We start from the raw sequence: 21193 nt of genomic DNA on the forward strand, positions 1-21193 counted from the left end.
GAGTTTCCCGCTTGCCCACTCCGGTGGCCTTCCCGCCGGCAGATGAGAGTTCCCTGGCACTGACTAGGACGGGCTGTCTTCCCGCCAGCGCTTGAGCGGGGAGGTCCCTTAGCCAGCTCAGATGGTTCCCCCATTTTGGGGAACGGAGGGTGGTGTCTTAGAGCTGGGAAGGTTTTTCTGAATATGGCTACACCGACCTCCGGGACCGGTGGTTGGAACAACCTGCTAGCTGCCTTGTTTGGAAAAAACACAAATTATTCTGAAAGGCCCGCGTCCTGCCTTATGGGGTGGAGCAGGGGTGTTTCCGCCGTTGCCGCGGGTAACGGGATTCTCCCGTGTTCGGGCTGTCTCTGCCCATGAACTGAAGTTCTGTAGCGTCCTAAAGCCCATGACAGTGAAGCCCCTGAAGGGCCTCACACAGTCGCTTCCACGTCTTGGGTCTCCTGCCCAGTCTCTGTAATCTGACCCCTGGTCCGTGGCTGTTTGGAAACCTTGCAGGGAGGGCTCTGTGAGCTGGGGGTCTTCCTCTGGGTCTGGGGAGCGCCTTGCACCAGGACATCTCAGCCAGCCAGCCGCGCCCCCGCAGCCTCGTGCAGGGCCAGGCAGAGGGTCCGTGGGAGCATGAGGGAAGAGTGCATGGACACGGGCACTCGCCTCGTCTCGCTCAGGGTTGGCTTTCCCAGCTGGGCCCCGGGCGTTGGACAATGACTCAGCGCGGCCCCCCTGCTGGCGTGGACAGCCAGAGTTTGTGTGACTCAGGCGGACACTGTCAGTCTGGAGGCGCCCTGGGCTCTTGCTGGACCCTGTTCTGGGTGGCTGTCGTTTGTAAAGTGTCTGCCCTAAAACACAGACCCTACACCTGCATGAGAAAACGGCTTGTCCGCCTACGGGTCAGCTCAGTTACCTGCTTGCAGCCCAGGGGGCGAAGCTGGGCTCCCGCTCTCCCTCAGACCGTCTTGAGGGTGGTCCCAGGCTGAGCGACTCGGTGTCATTGCATCAGCGGGAGCCACGAGGGGCACGATGACTTTTCTAACACGTGTAGAGCTCGTATGTCCAGAGAGGGCTGCCACGCCAAGCAGACACGTGGGGGGCAGCGTGTTGATTTCAACGAGCTGTAGCTTCTAAAGCAAAACAGGGAACTCTTAGAATCGCCAAGTCTCACATGTTCTTCGAGCGGTTGAGGGGCTCTGAGATCGTAGACTGGTTTCAAAAGAACCAGACTGTTGCTGGCAGTCAGACTGAGGGCGGGGGGAGGGGAGACAGGAGGGGATGGTCACGCTGCATGGGCCCGTGTATTGTACTCACCAGTATTTTATCATGAAAAATTTAAAAATCTACAAGAAAGAAACGTGGACAGGATTACAGAGCAAACACCCACTTAGCATTACCAGACCCTACAACCCTCAGCAACACGTCACGTCACACCGCTGTCCGTCTGCCATCTCTCCATCATTCCGACTTATTTTTTGGTACATTTTAAAGTAAGTGCCCGATACTGTCACATTTTACCCCGAAACCCTTGAGTGTACATGTTCCCATGGAGTTCGTTATCTGCTGAGCTCCTGCTTGTTTATTAATCACAGAACCCGTCGGGGTATGACCGTGAGATAACCAGACTAAATTTCCTGTGCCTCTTGTAAACCGACTCAGAAGACCGCGCACAGCATGGATGGCAGGTGTCTGGGAGACGGTACACGCTCATTTAGGAGCTTGTGTTCCTAGGCTGACGCCTCAGATCTCGGTGGTGGCCGGCCCCCTGCCTGCGTACTTCAGAGGCCTGGGCTGCTCCTGGCCTCACTTTTCCTAGTCCTTCTACCGGGACCAAGGTGGAGGAGACCTGATAGCCGCCATCCCGTCTCTGTCTCTGTGTCCCACTTGGCCCTGCTGGCCGGGGCCCCTTCCTGTGGAACGGAGTGATCACATAGCGTCAGCGTCTAGCCGGTCCCTGTTCCCCCTGTGTGTTCGCCAGCGTTCACCCGACCAACAGAACTAGTTTTCTTGGATGAATTTATCATAAGGAATCGGTCCTATGATTAATACGGGCTGAGGAGTCCAGTGAAGACTCCTCAGAAGCCCTCAGAAGAGCCAGGGGCGTAGTTGGGATCTGAAGGCTGGCAGGCTCGACAGCTTGGAAGAACCCACGTTTCCGTTTCAGGTCCTAAGGTGGAAAAGACTGATGTCCCAGCTCACACAGACAGGCAGTCCCTGCTTGTGGAAAAGCCTTTTCTTTCCAGGCTGTCAACTGATTGGACGAGGCCCACCACACAGGGAGAGTAATCAGCTTTACTCAGTGCACTGATTTAAATGCTAATCGTACCTGGAAGCACCCTCACAGGTACACCCAGATGTGACTAGACGTGTCATCATGGCTCGTGGTGACACCTGTTGCCAGGACAGGGCTGTCGGGCTTGTGTGCCCAGCAGAGCGAGCCGTTCGCTCCAGTGATAATTTTTAGTCTGATTGCTTTAGAGACAGACCTCACAGGCAGATGCCAGGGTCCCAGCATTAGGAAAACCTCGTCCTGGCCAGCCATGCTGAGGAAAGCGGTGTCCTAGTCTCTGACCCCCTCACGTCACAAGGGTGCTCACTCTGTGTCTTTCAAGGCAGCGCCGTTGGTGCTGGTCACTTGGAGCCCTCGTTTCAGAGTGGCCCTGTTGCCTGTTCCATTACGGTCTTGAAAGACATTCTCCTTAAGTTTCTTGAGCAACTTTTTGAACGATCTGCTGAAATCCGCATTTATGTCCAAGGCTCCGTCCCCAGCCATCAGGAGTAGTTTGTCCGTGGCGCCCGCCGTGTCCCTGTGGAGTGCAGCCAGCCGGGCCCAGCGTGAAGACCTGCTCTCTCTCCCTGCAGTGCTCCATCGGTACCGACACATTCTGGGATTGTGGCAGCCGGACATCGGGCCCTACGGAGGACTGCTGAACGTGGTGGTGAGTCCGAGAGCGAGAGCGTGCCGCGTGGGCCTTCGCACGCCTTTCCCGCGGGATGGCAGGATGATTGTCGGGGGCCCGAGGCTAGTCTGTGATTGGTTCTCAGCCCTCTCGCTGCGTCCCTGGACTTCGTGGAGCTGCGAGGGTGTTTTCCCTCCTGTACCCTGGCCCCTGCCTCCTGGACACCCGGGGCCTTTGCGCTCACGCCCGTGGGGCCCTCTGGGTTTGGGGTGTGCACTAGTTTGTTGTGAATGAGGAGCCCCAGGAGCCTTGGACACTTACCCTCGGGCCCTCGGGGCCCATGGAGTCATCGTAGCGGCCCTGTCGCTGAGCCCCGGGGCATACCCAGCTGCGACTCACTGAGCGCCCCTTCTGTCATCCCACTAACACGTGGGAGCACTTGTCCGGGGAGGACGACACAGTTCGGTGGCTGGGGAGGCACGCCGGGCTGTCGGGTCAGAGTGAGTCATTCAGCAGCCACGGCGGCCTCACGGCCAGGTTGGGCCTCAGAGCGAAGTCCGGAAGTGGGGCTGTGAGGCCCCGGTTTGAATCTTCTCTCACCCCCGTGTAGTGCTGGGGTCAGGCCAGTGTCCTTGATGGGTTGGGGCGCCACCGGTGGGCAACTTTTTGGGGAAACGTGGTTGCCACCATCTGAGAACATCTCCCGCAGATGCCTTACCCCTCACTGCCTTAGCCTCCAGCGGCCGCCGTGCCAGTGACCACGCACTGGGTGGCATACAATGACAGAAATGTGTTCTGTCGCTCTTCTGGAAGTCCGACGTTCTCAGTCAGTGTGTCCGGTGTTTTCATTGTGCCCAGCGTCCTTCGTGTGCCCGACGTCCTCAGTCTTTGTGCCCCACGTCCCCCGTCCGTGTGCCCCACGTCCCCCCATCAGTACTCCCAATGTTGATGGTCCGCGCGCCCGATGTCCTCAGTCCGTGTGCCTGACGTCCTCCATCAGTGTTCCTGGGCTGAGACCAGGGTGTTTCCGGGTCACCATGCTCCGTCTGAAGACTCCAGAAAAGGATCCTTCCGCCTCTTCCAGCTACAGGGCCTCGGCGGCCCTTGGCTGTGGCCGTACCCTTGGCTGTGGCCGTACCCTGTACTTCTGTCTCCGTCCTCATGTGGCCTCTCCCCTTCCATGTGTCTCAGACCTCTGTCTGCCTCCCTCTCACAGGGGTCCAAGTGATGGCATTCAGGCCCGCCTAGATGAGCCAGAAACCTCTGAAGGTCCTCAACAGCACGTCTCTTAATCGTTCTCTTAATTCCTTCTCTGTGGTGTAAGGTGATGACGGTCCCAGGTTCCGGGGATTAGGATGGGGACTTCTTAGTCCCCAAGATTACAGGGAGGCAGTGGGGCCTTACTGGGGAGAGATGTGGCCAACAGTACCCATCCTGGAGATCCACATCCCAGTGCTGGGGTCCCCCTGCCCTGCCCTGGGAGTTCCTGAGGACTCATGTCCCCAGCTTCTCGGAGTGGAGCGGGACAGCACACTGCCCAACTGGCACTGGGCTCGGTGAGTGGTTGGAACCCGGGTCCCTCGGCAGATCCTTGGGCTCTGTCTCCGCACAGCTCCTTCCTTTCTGGGACTTTGACCCTCACACTCCAGCCCCACTAGCCCCCCGAGCTCCAGTCTCTGGTTGCTCAGGTTGGAGCACTGCCCGGTTCTGCCTGGCCTCTGAGCCCTGAGGTCTGGAAGGTGCCTCTGGCAGGAATCCAGGGGAAAGCGGGAATCACCTCTTTCATTCTCTTCTCTGGGATCACAGCCCTGCGTGGCCTGGTGTCTGGGGTCGCCTTGGGGTTCACGGCAGTCCATGTTACTCGTCTGTGGTCAGGATGTAAGTGTGGCTTATTTTTTCTTTTTTGGTGACCTTTGTTTTCCTTATTGTGTCTTGAATGCATCAGAGTTTCTGTAAAGTCCGTGATCTCCGGTTCGGTTCACCGCTCGCTCTCACCTTCCGGGGTTTCAGGCGTGGCCGTGGGGCTGCTGGCGCGCTCACACACGCGGCTGTGGATGCTTCTGCCCCCGGAGGGTGCCCGGCCTCTGGCCTGGGGTCCTAGCCAGCAGCGCGCCTGGCCCCGACCAGGTGTGGTGAGGGCCAATCTCGTTCCTGGTGGCCCTTCCACAGTGTGTCCCCGGAGGGCTGGGCGCCTGCCGCTCTCCCGGGCCTGCGTTTCTGCTCCCGGGGAGGGGATCCTGCCGCTCCATCCTGGCGGGTTGGCCTCTTGGCAGCCGCTCTCTGCTTGGCTTCCGCACCTCCTGCCCCTCACAGGTTGGGATCCCGAGCTGTAGACACTGTGGGGCCCTCTTCCTTGGGATCCTGCCCGAGAGCCCTGGCCTCTGCGGCGGCCTGGGGGTTCAGCACCCTGCAGTCGGGGACCTGGGGCAGAGGGGTGGGAGGCCCTGCCCCCTTGGGCTCGCCTCAAGCCTGTCCCTTGTTTTCAGGCTCTTGGTTCTCATCGGGAGGCCACTGAGCATGCCCCCTGGTGTCTTCAGGAGCGTTTAGGCTGCGGCATGGGCGGCCCTCACAGCCGGTGGCAGCAGGCGGGGCATCTGGGGCCAGGCCCGGGTTCTGGAAAAAGTCCTGCCATCTCCTGTGCAGATTCTGCCCGGTCGCCTGCCAGCCGTGTTCTGAAAGGTAGATGCTCCTGGCTAGTGCTTTACGGGCGCCTGGACCGTAGGATGTGGCATTTGCCGGGCCTCTCTGGTGCGGTCATCCTTATTCCGCCGGCCTGCCGGGTGCCGTCTGCACAGAAGCCCGGGTCGGGGTGTCCGGGAGCCTGGCCCCATGTCGCTGCGGCCGAAGCCCTGCTGTGAGTGAAGCCTGGTGCCCCGTGGGGAGCGCTGGCGTTCTGGTCTTGCTTCCCCTCTGGGTGCTCGCACCCTCCGCAGGCCGGAGGCCCCAGTCTGCGGGACCGGCCACAAGTGCGTCTCACAAACGGCACGTCGGGGCCTCGGTGTGGTCCTTTCCCAGCTTGCCTCGCGTGGGCACCCGGGGACCCTGTGAGCTCGGTCACTCTGTCTTGTGCTCACCGGGTGGGGTTTTGGACGGGGATAAGTACTGCTTCGTGTTCCTTATGATTCGGTGGAAACCTCCATGACGAAACACTTTCTGTCTATGCCTGACACCGCTGGGGAAAGCCTTGCATTTAGAGCGCTCCCCGCGTGGGCAGGCTGCCTTCCGTGCTTTCGGCGGGGAGGGTGATCATTGTTTTTCTTGCTCGCGGTGACTAATAAAGTTAAAAGAAGATGCCGCAGCTTCTGAGCGCGGGATAATCGGGGAGACGGAGTCGTGCCGGGACCGTGCCAGGTCGCACTCGTCAGGTCGGACCGGATCGCCTGGAAGTGGGTGAGCCAGAGCCAGCCGCCGCACACCCAGGTCCCCGACTGCGGGGCTGGCCCTCCGGCCTCGGGAAAAGTGCCGCGTGCCGTGCCTGGGGACGCTCCCCAATCTGTCCCTACGTCTACCACGGCCACCCCGTCGGGTGCCTTGGAAGACTGAGGGCAGCGTGGACACCTCCTGATGTCGGGCATGGCAAAGCCCGTGGGACCTGCCTCCTCCCTTTGCTTCTGATTTTCAGGGTTTTTAGAGCGGATCCCAGGCCCACGGCATTTCATCTGTCCGTACCTCTGTGCGGACCTTTAAGGGGCGTGGGTGTTTCCTAGCGCGGGGCTCTGCTGCCCGAGGCAGCCCCCTGACACCCCGTGTCTGGCAGGTCCGGCGCTGCCTGGGCGCCTCCTGCTGTGGTCCAGCGCTGACTGGCCTGTTCCTCCGACTTCAGACCTGGCCCTGCTCTCCACGAGGCTTGCTTTTAGGTGTAGGTTGAACTACCTTTTTATTTTTCCTTATTTTTAAAACAAAACTGCTTATTTTTCTTTCGGAATTTTATTTTTTACTGAGGCGTGGCTGACCCACGGTATTACGTGAGCTTCAGCTGGGTGACACGGTCCATTACGCTGTGCTCACAGGCGCCTCTGACTTACCTGTGACCCGCTCACCGCACAGCCGGCCGCCCGCCCGCCCCTCCCCTCCCCTTCAGCCATCTTGCCCGCACCCCGCACCCCGCAGCCGGTGACCGTCTCTTTGTTCTCTGTGTCTGTCCGTCTCTTTCTGCTGCTTTTTTCCGCCTTGTTTCTTAAACTCCGTGTGGGTGAAACTGGTTTGTCTTTGGCTGACGCAGTCCACTTAGCACACGACCCTCTAGGTCCATCCGTGTCATCGCAAATGGCAAGATTTTGTCCTTTCTGACGTCCGAGCAGCGTGTCACGGTACATACACCACGTCTTTGTCTGTCCCCCCGTCGGTGGCGCTGGGGCTGCTCCCGCATCTCGGCCGCTGTAGATAAGGCTGCGGGCACGTGTCCCTTTATTTCCAGCTTTCCCGGGGTGTAGCGGGCAGGTGGGATTGTAAGGTGTGTGACCAGCCCCTCGCCGCGGCTGGTGTCTGTCCCCGCTGGGCAAGGATTCCTGCCGGTGGGGTTAGCGCGCCTGCCCCCGTTCTCTCCGGGTGAGAACACGTAGGTCCCGCTCTCCCAGAAGGTCTAGGTGTCGGGACAGTGCTGGCGCGCCCCGTGTCCAGGCGATAACCACTTCGACCTGACGGGCGCTGGGTAGGTGTGCTGTGCTGGTTGTGGGCTGGCTAGGTGCGCTCCTGGCCCCGAGAGTCTCCGTGGGGCTGCCGCGTGGAGGCCAGGGTGGTCCTTGGGGACCCGGTCCCGTCCCGGCCCCTCCTCCCGAGCCCGGTGTGGACTCGTGCCCGCTCTCCTCCGCGCAGGTGGATGGCTTGTTCATCATTGGCTGGATGTACCTGCCCCCCCACGACCCGCACGTGGACGACCCGATGCGATTCAAGCCTCTGTTCAGAGTCCACCTGATGGAGAGAAAGTCGGCCACGGTGGAGTGCATGTATGGCCACAGAGGGCCACACAACGGCCACATCCAGGTGAGCGGGGCCCCTGAGGCCTGGCAGCCGTGTGCAGGCGAGGGGCTGGGCCCTTCTGTCCTTCCCCGTCCCCGGGGCACGCGGGGTGCGGTGCTGGCTGAATGGCGGTGGTGTTCCCCGCTACAGACCCGTGTCCACACCGAGCAGTGAACGTGGGAGGAGGTGGGGGCCTGGCCCACCTGGGGTGTGTTTCCTATGTGCGTGTGCTGTGATGCCCCCACGCCTCCGCGCCCCGGGATCGCGTGTTCAGTTGCAACCAAATGCTGTTTTTGTCATGATTCCAACCCCCCTGGGCCCCTTTTCACAAGAGCGTGAGCTCGGACTAAGACGCTCTCTGGGAACGGTCTGGCAGAGGCCGCCCCAGGAAGCACGGGTGTTGCCTAACACGTGACGAAAGCACCAGGCCCCCTTTCCTGCCGTAGGGTGTCCTCCTGGGAAGACGCACGTCACCTTCCCTTGGGAAGGAAGTGCGTGCTCAGGGTGGCTCTGAGCTCCCTTCTTTGGATGGGCCGCGATTCGGTGGCCTCTCGGGCTCCCGGACGTGTGTGGGGGGTGTGGGTGCGGGAGAGGCTGATCCTGCCGCCCGTGGCTGACTCGGTCCCCTCTTCTCTGGCGAATGCTCAAGATCGTGAAGAAGGATGAGTTCTCCACCAAGTGCAACCAGACGGACCACCACAGGATGTCTGGAGGGAGGCAGGAGGTGAGCCTGACCCCTTCTCTTCGCAGGGCGCGGGCGTGAGGGTGAACGGTTTCACATCGCCAGTGTGCGCCCAGAGAAGGGCCATCTCCCTGGCTCAGCCCGGTCCGTGCGTCTGACCCTTCGTCAGGGTGTCCCGTGCACGTGTCCACGCGGACAGGCTTTCGTTCCCTGCCGCCCCCCAGATCGATCAAGCCCAGAAGGAATCGTTCCCTCTGATTGGCTCTCTTTTGCTCCTTGACCAGAGTGCCCATGCTGCTGGAGATTCCTTCTTGGGTGTGAGTTGGCGGGGAGCCTCTGTGTCCTCCCCACGGATGGGCTTGGGGCTGACTCCCGGGTCTCAGCGGTGCTGCAGGGAGGCTGGTCTCTGAGCCACACCCGTGAGTTTCTTGGGATTTCCTTTTATCTGCAGGGGTGCTGGCTCTTTGCCTTTCTGGAGGATCCAGGTCACACATATGGCCCTTCCAGAATGTTCTTTTTTTTTTTAAGATTTATTTATTTATTTATTTATTGGACAGACAGAGATCACAAGTAGGCAGAGAGGCAGGCAGAGAGAGTGAGAGGGAAGCAGGCTCCCTGCCGAGCAGAGAGCCCGATGCGGGACTCGATCCCAGGACCCTGAGATCATGACCTGAGCCGAAGGCAGCGGCTTAAACCACTGAGCCACCCAGGCGCCCCCCAGAATGTTCTTAAGAAAGCTGGACTTTCAGGGCACCTGGGTGGCTCAGGGGTTTAGCCTCTGCCTTTGGCTCAGCTCCTGATCTCAGGGTCCTGGGATCGAGCCCCACGTCGGGCTCCCTGCTCGCGGGGAGTCTGCTTCTCCCTCTCTCTGCCTGCCTCTCTGCCTGCTTGTGATCTCTGTCTCTGTCATAAATAAGAAAGCTGGACTTTGGAAACGCAGGGTCCTCGAGCTGACGGTTACTCGTTGGCTGCGTATTTCTCAGGTTCTGAGTCTAACAGCTTCCCCGTGAGCCACGGAATTGCAGGGAGGCGCGAGGTAAAGTCATACACACACGTGTGTGTCTGCAGAGAGCACACGGGCTCGCGGGAATCCCTTGAAGGGAGACGAGGCCCTGTTTCCTCACGTGCTCGGCCTGTGACGGTGACAGGCGGGGCAGACGCAGTTTTCCCCTGGGATTTGCACGGTCGTCGCGCAGGCAGGTGCTCTAGGCCGCGTTGCGGTGGAAAGGGCCGTGTGTTTTCTGAGAACGGCAGCCCCTCAGCTGTGGACTTAAAAGGCTGCGCAGTGTGTTTCTGGAAATACACATACGGGACCCGAAAAAAGTCTTGCAAGCTGCGCCTGAGCAGGCTTCCTGGTTGTGAAGCGCATTGCTGTTTTCTCCGGTCGCGGGAGCCCTGACCCGAGCCCGTCATTGAGCGTAAGAGCACGTGCAGCCTGGAGCAAAGCTCTGCGGGTCCCGAGACCGCGGCGTCCGTTTGCATTTCTGTGACCGGGACCGAGGCTGCCGTCGGGGCTTGGTGTGGGGCTCCCTGCGGCCGCTTTGGGCCGCGCTCGCTGGGAAACCGCCGCGCAGCTCTGGGTGCTGCCGTGTTTCTGGTTGATGGATGGAGCTTTTTCCTCTCAAAATGAAACTCAGGCACGAGTTGCCAGTATTTTCCTCACATTTGTCTTTTAGTTTGGCTCATCGTGTGTTTTTATCCAGGGGTTTCTCCGTTTTTCTTCTTCTGTAGTCAGAGGCGTCTGTCTGCCCTGCGGAGTCCGTCGGGGGAGGGCAGGCGGGGAGGTGCCGCGTCTCCAGGCAGAGCAGACGGAGAACTTGCCGTCTGGCCCTCCAGTCATTTTGTCCATCTCCGCTGCCCCTCGCCTTTCGCCTGCTTTTCTCTCTGTCCCTCCCCTGTGTTGCCCTCAGCCGCGTGGGGAAGGGTCTCCTGCCACTTCATGAGTCCGCCAGAAATGTCTTCACTTCCTCGTGGGGTCTTTGAGACCCAGGGGAGTGGCGTCAGGCCCCAGGGAGAGAGGACAGGCCGTGGGGGGACAGCGCCGTGTTCTGGATCGCTCTGCACACCGAGCTGAAAGGCTGAGCCCTGCCCTCTGACTCCTTGTGCTCTGATGGCCGATGGTCATTTAAAATTCTGGGACCGCATGGCGCCCCCAGGGGAATGGAGGGTTCCTGGCGGCCAGCAGGGCTAGCAGGGGAATAGGGCAGTGAGCGCGGTCTCCTCTGGGGAAGGAGGGAGTCCTCTCATGCCCCCAGGGGCTGGCCCGGTGCTGTGCCCTCCTCCAGTCTCCGTGGCACTATGTGACAGCCGCCTCTGGAGGCCGTGTGCCCTGAGAAGTGCTGGCCCCAGACCCGCTGGGCGTGCTGCCACGAAGGAACCAGCGAGTCTCCCGCCCTTGCCCTGGGAAGGCCACAGCTGCCCTGCAGGTCTCCGGCTGATGCGCTCCGTCTTGCTTGCTGGCCCTCCCACTGCTCACACCCAGCTCCAGTCCTGGGGTTTCTGCCGCCGTGTCCACCTTTGAGTGCCAGGTGCAGACTGCCGTGGCGTGATTGGGTGCTCAGGCTGCGGTGGCCTCGACTGCCCCTCACGATGCCTCCGGGTGACCTGTGTGCTTTGCACCGTGCAGCCCCTCTGTGGGGCTTCCCCCGAGCCTGCCCAGACTCACCTCCCCTGGCCTCCTTCACAGGGACGGCAAGGCCCAGCTGGCACATTCCCTGCCCACCCTGTGCCCGTCCAGCCGCCCACCCTGGGGCTTCTGAAAACTGGGGCCTGCGAGGCAGAGCCGAGACTGGGAAGAGAGAAGCAGGGAGGGTGGCAGGCCCCTGCAGCGCCTGGCGTGTCCCTCCTGACCAGGCCATGGTCTGCTGGCCGCGCTCGTGGCGCCTCTGGTGTCTCTGTCCGTGGCCGTCCAGAGGCTGTGGCAGTAGACCCCTGTCTCTTCGTCGCGCTGCTGAAGTGATACCTTCTCGCCCTCGTACCTGCACTCTGACTCCGTCTAGTTTGAGTCTTTTTTGTTTAGTTTTATTTTTTATTTTTTTAAATATTTTATTCATTCGACAGAGAGATCACAAGCAGGCAGAGAGGCAGGCAGAGAGAGAGGAGGAAGCAGGCTCCCCGCTGAGCAGAGAGCCCGATGGCGGGACTCGATCCCAGGACCCTGAGATCATGACCTGAGCCGAAGGCAGAGGCTTAACCCACTGAGCCACCCAGGTGTCCCTGTTTAGTTTTGCTCTTCCAGAAATATTTTCCAGTCTCATTGGAATTCTTTACTCTCTTTATGTTTAAATCACGTTCCGTCCGTCATCCATGGGGCGACGGCATGAGTGAACCTGCTCTCCTGCGGCCGGACATCGGGTTTGTGCTCCCCCCACTGCCCTCCTGACCTTCTGCCCGGTGACTGGCTCTCTGAGAGCCTCAGTCCTCATCTGTGAAATGGGGCCATGCCATCACCTGTGGACCCCTGTGGGGTCTGGAGGACTGAGAGGGCACGTGAGCACCTTCACACCAGGCTGACCGCCTGCAGGTGTCCCCCCTGTAACCCTTGCACTCTGCAGAAACCTTCCCGGCGTTTGGTCCATACGGAAGTGGAGTTGCCAGGGAAAAGGCCCAGAAGGCGTTCCAAATTCTTGTTACGTGTTGTTAGTTTCCTGGGCCTCCTCGACCGCCCACCAGGGTGGGTGAGCCCCCGGCCTCCTGTGCTGTGGACGGCCTTCGTCTTGGCCCTGGCGGAAACAAGGCCACTTAGCCCGTGGCCCGGGGAGTAGCTCTGACTCTGCCACGGACCAGCTGGGTTGCCCAAACTGTAGAACAGGGAGGGTGTGCGCATCCGTCTCCTGGGCCGGTGTGCACACGAAGGTGCTGGTTCCACAGAGCCGGCACCCCGTGAGTGAGCTCAGATCAATGTTCTTCCTGTCTTGTGTGTTCTGGGCCCCTGGGTTTTTCCTTGGGCATGCATCGCCCTGGAGATAATTTCATAATGAACATATCTCCGAGGTCTGTGTTCTGAGTAACTGGGTCTGGTATTTGGGTATTGGGTAATTGGTATTTCTAATGACTCTGACCTTTCCATGCGAAGTAAATAAGAAGACTCCTCGCAAGCCGGGCTCGGGGCTTGCAGCGCGTCTGGTGCTCAGCACGGGAGCGTCCGGGCTGACTTGCTGCGTTAGCTCACTTCTGTTTCTGTTTCTTCCTTATCCGTTTGGTTTTCGGGGCCTTACTCCTTCTGAGTGGATAGTTTTGAAGTCTCATGTGTTAAGTTTTTTTCTTTTATGATTGTTGTTTTCCGTGTCTTAGAAGACTCTGCCTGTCCCTACGTTGCAGAGTCTCCTCTTTAGAAGTTGGGTAGCTTCGTGCTGTGTCTGGGTCCGCAGTCCATCCGGAATTACTTCCTGTATGTGGTGTGAGGCAGGGATCGTGGTTACTTTTCTCTGTGTGGTGTCCAGTTGATGGAGCATTGTTTGAGGAAGAGACTTTTACTTCCCACGGGTGGCTTGGCTGTATTTGTCGGAAGGCAGCTGACCAGATAACGGGGTCTGTCTCTGGGCTCTCTCTCTCGTTCATTGGTGGATTTATTGACCCCGGTGTTGGTACTGCTGTCTCGATTCCTGCAGCTTCAGAATAAGTCAGACATGATCTCGGTGCCGTTCCTCCAGCTTCGTTCTTTTGCGCGATTGCTTTGGACGTTGTAGGTTCTTTTCAGTTCCCTAAGAATTTCACAATTGTCAGTTTGTACACTGACCCTGGTGGAACTGGGGCTGTTATGGCATTGAGTCCTCAGATGACCTTGGACAGAACTGCTGGATTGGTACTGGGTCCTCCTGTCAACGGGCACCTGTATCGTGGGGTGTCTCCGTTTCCTTCCACCAGGCACGTGGCTCTCAGAGAAGGGGTTGTGCACATGCCTGCGAACACGTATTCCCAAGTCTTAAGTTGTCGGAGGCTGCTGGAAATGGGACTTAAAACCCTCCGTTGTTCAACTTCGTGCTGCTGGTATAGGAACGTGCAGTCGATCGTACGTAATGAGCTTGAGGCTCCGAAGCCGTGTGCCATAGTCGCTGCACTGAGGGGTTTCCATGTGTGGCCAGGGTTTCGGCAGGAACATACTAAAGGAACCTACAGGCTATAGCTCTCCTGGTTTGTCATTGTTAAATCACGTTTGCTTCTGTTCGTGGAGCTAGCTCAGGACAGTCCTTAGAAACACTGTATGGAGCTAGGAACCGAGCTGTGGATTAATTACGGATTCATGACTGAGCTTCGAGGACACAGTGTTTGTACAAGTTCCCTTTTCACAAATCAGCTTCCTGACGTGTAACATAACCACAAAGTCACGTCCGCCCCACCCCACCACCCCCGCCGTACCTGTCTTGTTGTTCATCGGCAGCGGCAGAAAGCAGCTCTGGCCCGTGTGACCAGCACGGGGGTCCTGCTTTCCTAGAAGCCCCTGAACCAGGCTCGGTGTAGACACCGCATGTCCTGTGGGTGGCCACAGAAGTGAGGCTCCTGTGGCTGCTGCCTGGGAGCTCCGGACACGGGCTGTGGCCCCAGCCTTGCCTGAAGGGACCCCACGGTCCCTGGTGTCGCCTGTTGGAAGTCTGGGCCTGTGTGCTCTGGGAAGGGGGGAGTGTAGCCCCTCACCTTCCTTTGGTGGCTGACCTCCCACGAAGCAAGTCGGGGACTCGGAGAGCAAACTGTGGCAGCCCCTCCCCCCAGCCTTCATCTCCGTCCTGTCCGTCCCGCTGGGACTTGGGCGCTGATGTGCCCGCTGCCGCGGCTGGAAGAACGCTGTTTTCGTGCACCCGGTGCCGCCAGCAGTCCCCCCTGCCGGTCGTGGCGGTTCCCTGACCTGTGCTCTCTCGGAAGGAGTTCCGGACGTGGCTGCGGGAGGAGTGGGGGCGGACGCTGGAGGACATCTTCCACGAGCACATGCAGGAGCTCATCCTCATGAAGTTCATCTACACCAGTCAGTACGAGTGAGTGCGGCCCCGGCCCCGCCCCCTGCTGCCCCCTCCGTGTCCGTGCTCTGTCAGCTCTCATCACCTGCCAGCTGTGTGCTCGGACCAGCCGGCCCGTGTGCTGGGGCCTCGGGGTGGTTTCCCCACGTCTGCGGGGGGAGCCCTCCTCAGCTGCTCTCCCTGCCTCGGCCTCTGCCCCACGCCCTGTTCCCGTGACCCATTGAGATAGGCCTTGCGCGGTGACTGTGCCCTTCGCCATCTCCGGGGCTCCTGTGTCAGGCTGGCGGAGCGGGAACGGCAGCCCCCCCCCCCCCCCGAGCGCGCCGCCCACCTTGTTCCCTCGCCGTGCTGCTGGAGCGAATGTGCGCGCCTGCTCAGCCCTGGTGGGACAGAGCAGGTGTGAGTTGGGCCCTGCAAGCATTCTGGGGGGCGAGGAACGGGTGCCCCCGCTCCGCCCGCTGTGCTAGGCCGCCCTGCCCGCCGAGCCACTCTCACGCCGCCCGTTTCCCCCACAGCAACTGCCTGACTTACCGCCGCATCTACCTCCCGCCTAGCCACCCGGATGACCTCATCAGACCCGGCCTCTTCAAAGGCACCTACGGCAGCCACGGCCTGGAGATCGTCATGCTCAGCTTCCACGGGAAGCGTGCCCGGGGCACGAAGATCACGGTGAGTCCACACGCTGCCTGGCGGGCCCTGCTCTGTGAACCCAGTCTCATCGGCTGCGTGGTGTCGAGGCTCGGCCTGCACCCCCGCTGCTCAGGGTGGGCTCTGGACCCCTGGCTGCCTACACTGGGGAGTTGGCTGGGAATGCCGATTGGTAGTTTGCCCCCCCCAGACCCACTGAACCAGAATTTGCATTTCACAACACCTCCAGGAGATTTGGAGCATTTCCAAGGCGGTTCTGCAGCTCCCCGTCCTGACCACATGCCGAATCCATAGGGATGTGAGAAAACCCTGAGGCTGATTTCCTGGAGATTCTGATTCGGTGGGGAGGGGCTCCTGGGGTGCCCGGGTGGCTCTGAGGTGTGACCCCGTTGGAGACCGCCTGCACTGTTACACGGGCTCCCGCTGCCACCCTGGCCCCGCAGCTGACCAACACAGTCGGGGGGCTGTTGAGCAGAGCAGGGGTCTCGAACCAGCTGGACACCGGGCCTGCTCCAGGGGCCCCGCCTGCACTGCGCCCACCTGCCATTCGCGGAGTTGGGGTGTGCCGCTGGCCGGCGCACTCACGGGTCCTGGGGTGCAGCGCCTCTTCTTTGTTCTCACGGAGCTGCGCTCTTGGACTTGGGTTGCAGGGCCCGGCGCCCTGGGACGGCTCCTTGTGTGCAGCCCAGCACTGGGCCCGCTGGGGCCACTGGGCCTGCAGGTTCTCCCAGGTTCAGGATCAGGAGCATTTGCGTGTCGGGCGGACGGGTCGGGGACGGTGTTTCCTGCCGTCCCTGGGAGGGTCTGTGCTCTTCTCTAAGCCCCAGTGTTCTAGAATGGGAGCTGTCATACTCCCGGAGATCCCAGGTGCACGCGAGCCAGTCCGCCAGGCGCCTGTGCACCTCTCGAGGTCACTCGGGTGCCATTGGCCCCTAGTTTCGAAGACGTCTTCGCAGACGAGGTGTGCGCCACGGGCACATGTTTTTTGAGCACTTCTGAAACGTTCTTCCATCAGAAGGAGCACCGCTAAGTCCGTGGGAACGCTGGAGTGAGCTCGTAGGGCCGGGGGTGTGATCGTGGCAGGAACTACGCAGAGTGTGTCGCCGCTGTCCCCTGAGCCCCGCTGACGGCCGCGTGCTCGCTCCGCAGGGTGACCCGAACATCCCCGCTGGGCAGCAGACGGTCGAGATCGACCTCCGGCACCGCATCCAGCTGCCCGATGTAGAGAGCCTCCGCAGCTTCAGCGAGCTGTCCCGCCTCGTCCTGGACGTGCGGGAGCAGCTGCGCCAGGAGCAGCAGCAGCAGGAGAGCGGGCTGGAGGACGGCGAGGCCGGAGGACGGCAGAGCCCCCGAGAGCCCCAGCGGGGCCCTGCCCAGCCCGGCGCAGAGCTGCCCGCCGAGAAGGTCGGGGAGGCCGGGGGAGCAGAGGCCGCGGGTGCCCAGTCCGGGCAGGGGCAGCCGTTTGTGTTGCCCGTGGGCGTGAGCTCGAGGAACGAGGACTACCCCCGCACCTGCAGGATGTGGTAAGAGAGCCGGGGCGGGGTGCAGCAGGCCCTCCAGGGAGTCCTGCCTCCGGGGCCGGCGTGGCACTGGCCAGTGTGGGGCTCCCTGCACCTGGGCGGGGGAGCCCCTGACCGCTCTGTGGGGTCCCAGCTTGGGCTCGAGGACAGCGTCCTTCCCTGGGCTGCACAGACTTTGGAGGCTCCTGATCTCTCCCCCCAGGGAGCCTCCAGGCTTAGTAGAACCGCCGGGCTGGAGGCCTCCTCCTTCCTAGTGCCTCGTGTCGCCTCAGCGGTCAGGGTAGGGGAGGCAGGCAAGCCTGCAGGTGGCCTTGAAAGCAGCCGGTGAGGAGGGGGCCCTTCCGCACCTGTTCCCCGGGGAGCCGGCTCGAGTTCGGCTGGATGTCCTTGTGGGTAAAGCCCCCACTGAGCACACTCCAGGGTCAGCCGTCCGTGTCTTCTGTGGTTTCTCTCCCGGCTCAGAAAGCGTGCGCAGAGGACTGGCGGCGCACTCCTGCCCCGGGGCCAGCCTGCTCTTGGCTTGACCGCGGCTCTTACGGTTTTGTCTCGGGCCACTGTTCTCAGCCGCTCAGGCCCCCCTGCCCCAGCCCTCTGTGCTTCCGGGCTTCTTAGGTGTCGAAGAACCAGAACGGATGAAACCAGATTCGGGTCCTCTGTCGCACTGGCCACATTTCAGGTGCCAGCAGCCACGTGTGTATTTGGACAGTGCAGGCCTAGAACATTCCGTCACTGCAGAAAGTTCTCCTGCACAGTTGCTCTAGGGGATGTTCTGAGGTGACGACCTGTCTGTCTCCTGGCATCATAGCTGCCTGGCCTCCGTGTCTGTCCAGTAGGGTGGAGAGGTCTGTTTCCTTGACTTCCGGGCTGACGGCCGGCTCGTGCCGGTGCTGGTGGTCTGACTGGCGCGTGTGGTGTAAGTGTGGCCAGGGCTGTGACTCCCGAGGGAGGATTTAGGTGTCTCTGTGGGCTTGCTGGGTACACTGGTTCTGAACACCCGGTGCCAGTTCGGGGGTGCCCCCACACCAGCACGTAGTTCTCCACGACGCCAGCTTGGTGTCCAGCCACGGGACTCAGTCCTGACGCCACCCCCCCACGGACGGTGTCGGACCCAGCAAGACTGCCTCTGTCCCCTCAGACACCGGTCCTAAGTCGTCAGCCGTGCTTGTGACCAACCAGCTTTACGTCGGGGGTCCCCGCGACCTGCTCAGGTTCGATTCGTGTGCTGGGGCGCTCACAGAAGTCAGGCAAACACTACGTCGGCCATTTCGTTGAAGGAGCGGAGAAGGGACGCCGGTGGACGGCCACAGGCGGAAATGCAGGGTCCCGCGTGCAGCAGCTTCCACCCCGGGGGCTGGGTGCATGGAGGTGTCCCCCACCTGGGAGCTCCCCGAACCCCGTACTTGGGAATGTCACGGAGGCTTCCTCACAGAGGCTTGGCCAATCGTCGGCTCCGTCTCCAGCCCTTCTCTCGTCTGGAGACAGGCAGGGCTGCTCAAGGTTCCAGGCTTCCGTTCCTGGCCAGTCCCCTCCTAGTGTTCTTTTCCCTTAGGACTCTGCCAGGGTTCAGGAGCCGGTGCCAGGCCCTGGGGCAGAGGTAGTGCACGGCCTCTCCCACGGGGGAGATCCACGTCATTTTCCCTCACGGTACACAATGACCACAAAAGTGGCTGAATTCGGGTTTTCCTAGAGGAGGCTTACAAGCGGTGTTCCAGTGTGATTTCGACTATTGCGAGCTTCTCAGTGGTCATAAAAGAGAAGGGCTCTGCTGTCCTGATGAGACTGGACAGCTCGCAGTGTCTCGTGGCCGGCCGAGAGCCCCGCGGGCTCCATTGGGTGCTGTCAGGCCCGCCCTGCGGTGAAGGCATGGGGTCGCTCATTGGTCTCGGGACCTGGGAGGGGTGTGCTGTGGCCCCTTCCCTGCTGAGTCTGTGTGTCTGAGAGGCCTCGCCGCAGCGCGGATGGGGGACGTGGCTGTCCCCAGTACGAACCTCAGCGGGCATCACTCTGCCTCCCTGTGGGTACTGGTGCCACTTTCCCTACCTGAGAGTCCCGCGAACCGCACGCCCTCACGCATAGGCCTGCTCTCCCTCTCCTGCCCAGGGGAGCCTGGGCATGGTGGGTGGAGGTCGGGGTGCTGGGAGATGGGGCCGGCTCCTCGTTACCTCCGTGAGCCCCAGTGTCTTGGCAAGAAAGACAGAAATGCATCTCATCTCAGTCCCACGTTGCTCTCGAAACTTGAAGCTTGGCCCTTCTGGGTATTGAAAGTTGTGCCGTCTGAGCTCCTGGCAGTCGTGTGCCGGCAGATCTGTAGTGACTGTATCAGAGTCGTTGACGCACTGACGCAGCTGTCCTGGGCATTCAGGTTTCAGCACCGGAGCCGGCTTTACGAAGCTGTACTTCGGGGCAGAAGTACGTGGCGGGGCTGCCCGAGACCCCCTTTCTTGGGCTGGGTGAGCTGGGGGCAGAGCGGCGGGCAGTAGGGGGAGCCTGACCTGGGCCCACGACTCCGCGCACTGGCGCTTCGAGTTGCCTCTGGTCCAGGCGATGGGCTGTCTGGGGCCCATGACGTGCTGCTTGCTTCCTGCCGGCGGGGAGGAGGGCCGGCCGGTGTGTGGGGCGCTGCAGCAGGGGCTGGCGGGCCGGGACAGGGCCCAGCGCGCTCCTTTCAGGCACTCACTCCCCTTCCGGCGCTTTCTGTCTTGTCTTGGCACAGCTTCTACGGCACAGGCCTCATCGCCGGCCACGGCTTCACCAGCCCCGAGCGCACCCCTGGGGTCTTCATCCTGTTCGACGAGGACCGTTTTGGGTTCATCTGGCTGGAGCTGAAATCCTTCAGCCTGTACAGCAGGGTGCAGGCCACCTTCCGGAATGCGGAGGCGCCGTCCCCGCAGGCCTTCGAGGAGATGCTCAAGAACATCCAGTCCCTGACCTCCTGACGGGCCGCCTCCCTGCGGGCAGCTCCCGCGGCCCCGGACCCTGCGTCTGGGGGAGGAAGCAGCATGCACTTTGGAGCGTTGGCCTCTGACCAGACACCCAGCTCGCAGGAGTCTTGGCCCAGCCCCCCCCGGACTCTTTGTACAGAGTGTGTGATGTTTGCGTGTGTCCTGTCCGGAGCGCGTGGGAAGGCTGACTGGGCGTGTCTTAGGAAAGCAGCAACCAGGAGTGGACTGATGGAGAGGGCCGGTGCAGAGTTCTGCGAACAACGCGAGTGGAGAAACTGGGTTTGTCCTCGGCTTGCGGATTTCAGGGACAGCCCGAGCGACCCTGGGGGCTGCACAGAGGCATCGCGTGTGGGGCGTGCCAGCTGGAGGCAAGGGAAGGGGGCTGCAGGCTGGCAGGGGCCGGGGGTGAGGGCAGTCTGGATGGGGGGCAGTGTGTGCAGAAAAGGGGCTCCGGGAGGGTCTGGAATGCTGGGCCAGGACCCTGGACTGAATTCCCATTTCTCTACTAACCTGCTTGGATTTTGGACAAATGCAGTTCGGCTCTGATGTGTCTCGGCAGCACCGCAGGGGGCCCGTGATGCGGGCCGTAGGCAGCGGCGGCTTGCTCGCCCCGGTCTCTGCAGCTTCACCGTCAGGACCTTCGCCGCAGCCAGTCCCACGTGGGCATTTGTTCGCACACCACTCCCCCCCGCCCACGCGCTGGCGTCAGAACCCCGAGCTCAGCCGCTTGTCCCAGGACCTGCCCCGGAACTCGGCAGGGCCACGTCCGAAACAGCCCCGCGTTCCCATGTGCAGGACGCACCCGGTGCTGCTGTTCGCAGGCCTGAGAGCAGAGTCCTTGGCCCCCCTCTGCAGGGCGCAGGGCAGCTTTCTAGACGTCACGCCCACGTATGGAATGCACTGTGGACACCAGGGCCTCTTGGGATCCTCCAGGGCGGGGACCCCAAGGACGGACGCTTCTGCGGGTGCTGTGCCTGTGTGTCCCGCCGACACCTGCTGTTGGGCCACCGTAAGGTCTCTGCTGATCTTAGTGTCTCCTGAGAGCAGAGCCCGGAATGCACGCAGACCCCCAAGAATTCGGAGCACTCTGCCTCTGGCCTGCAGAGGGCTGTCCGCACGCTCACCTTCCATGCGGGCGGCTTCACGGGCCAGGCAGACTGCCCGTCCCCTCCGCGATGCTCGTCCTTGCCGGGCGGACTGTGCCGGGCCCCCACACTGGGGGCGAGGGACCCCAGGGAAGGGGGCAGCTTTGTGGTGCCTTCCTGTAGAGACCGACGTGAGATGTCCCATGAAACATGTTTTCCTGACGAATTTCTCCCTGACTGGCCTTTTTTAAAAAATAAAACGTCCGTATGGCTCCAGCTTCAGCACCTTTGGCAGCTCTGGCCTCCGTTTGCTTCCTGGACTCAGAGCTGGTGAGCTCTGGGCGTGTCCCTAAACGACGGACTCGTGAGGAGGCTCCTCCCGGCCTCCTGACTCGGGAGGGAGGCGAGCCGAGAAGGGGGCTCCCTCTGGCCGGCTGTCGGAGACACCATGGCTCACGTCCCACATCCGTCCAGCAGGGCCTGAGGCGCGGTCCCAGTTCTCGCATCTTCCGCAG

At 61.4% G+C, this 21193-nt stretch overlaps 1 protein-coding gene across 4 annotated transcripts in view; it reads left to right on the forward strand.

The window, feature by feature from the left end:
- The window catches only part of FBXO31 (F-box protein 31), a 40381-nt gene extending 19421 nt beyond the window's left edge, over nt 1-20960 (forward strand). For 2 of the 4 annotated variants that reach the window (XM_045987507.1, XM_045987508.1), the window contains 7 exons: nt 2854-2930; nt 7707-7874; nt 8500-8574; nt 14392-14501; nt 14999-15152; nt 16281-16654; nt 19365-20960. In XM_045987507.1, the coding sequence (XP_045843463.1) occupies nt 2854-2930; nt 7707-7874; nt 8500-8574; nt 14392-14501; nt 14999-15152; nt 16281-16654; nt 19365-19587 (1181 nt within the window). In that variant the 3' untranslated portion in view covers nt 19588-20960. Of the gene's footprint in view, nt 1-2747; nt 2931-7706; nt 7875-8499; nt 8575-14391; nt 14502-14998; nt 15153-15360; nt 15472-16280; nt 16655-19364 lie in introns of those variants that run through there. The other 2 variants (XM_045987509.1, XM_045987506.1) reach the window with 2 other exon arrangements.
- Nucleotides 20961-21193: the final 233 nt, after the last annotated feature.

The sequence above is a fragment of the Meles meles genome, chromosome 19 (genome assembly GCF_922984935.1).
Source record: "Meles meles chromosome 19, mMelMel3.1 paternal haplotype, whole genome shotgun sequence".
NCBI classification, from domain to species: Eukaryota; Metazoa; Chordata; class Mammalia; order Carnivora; family Mustelidae; genus Meles; species Meles meles.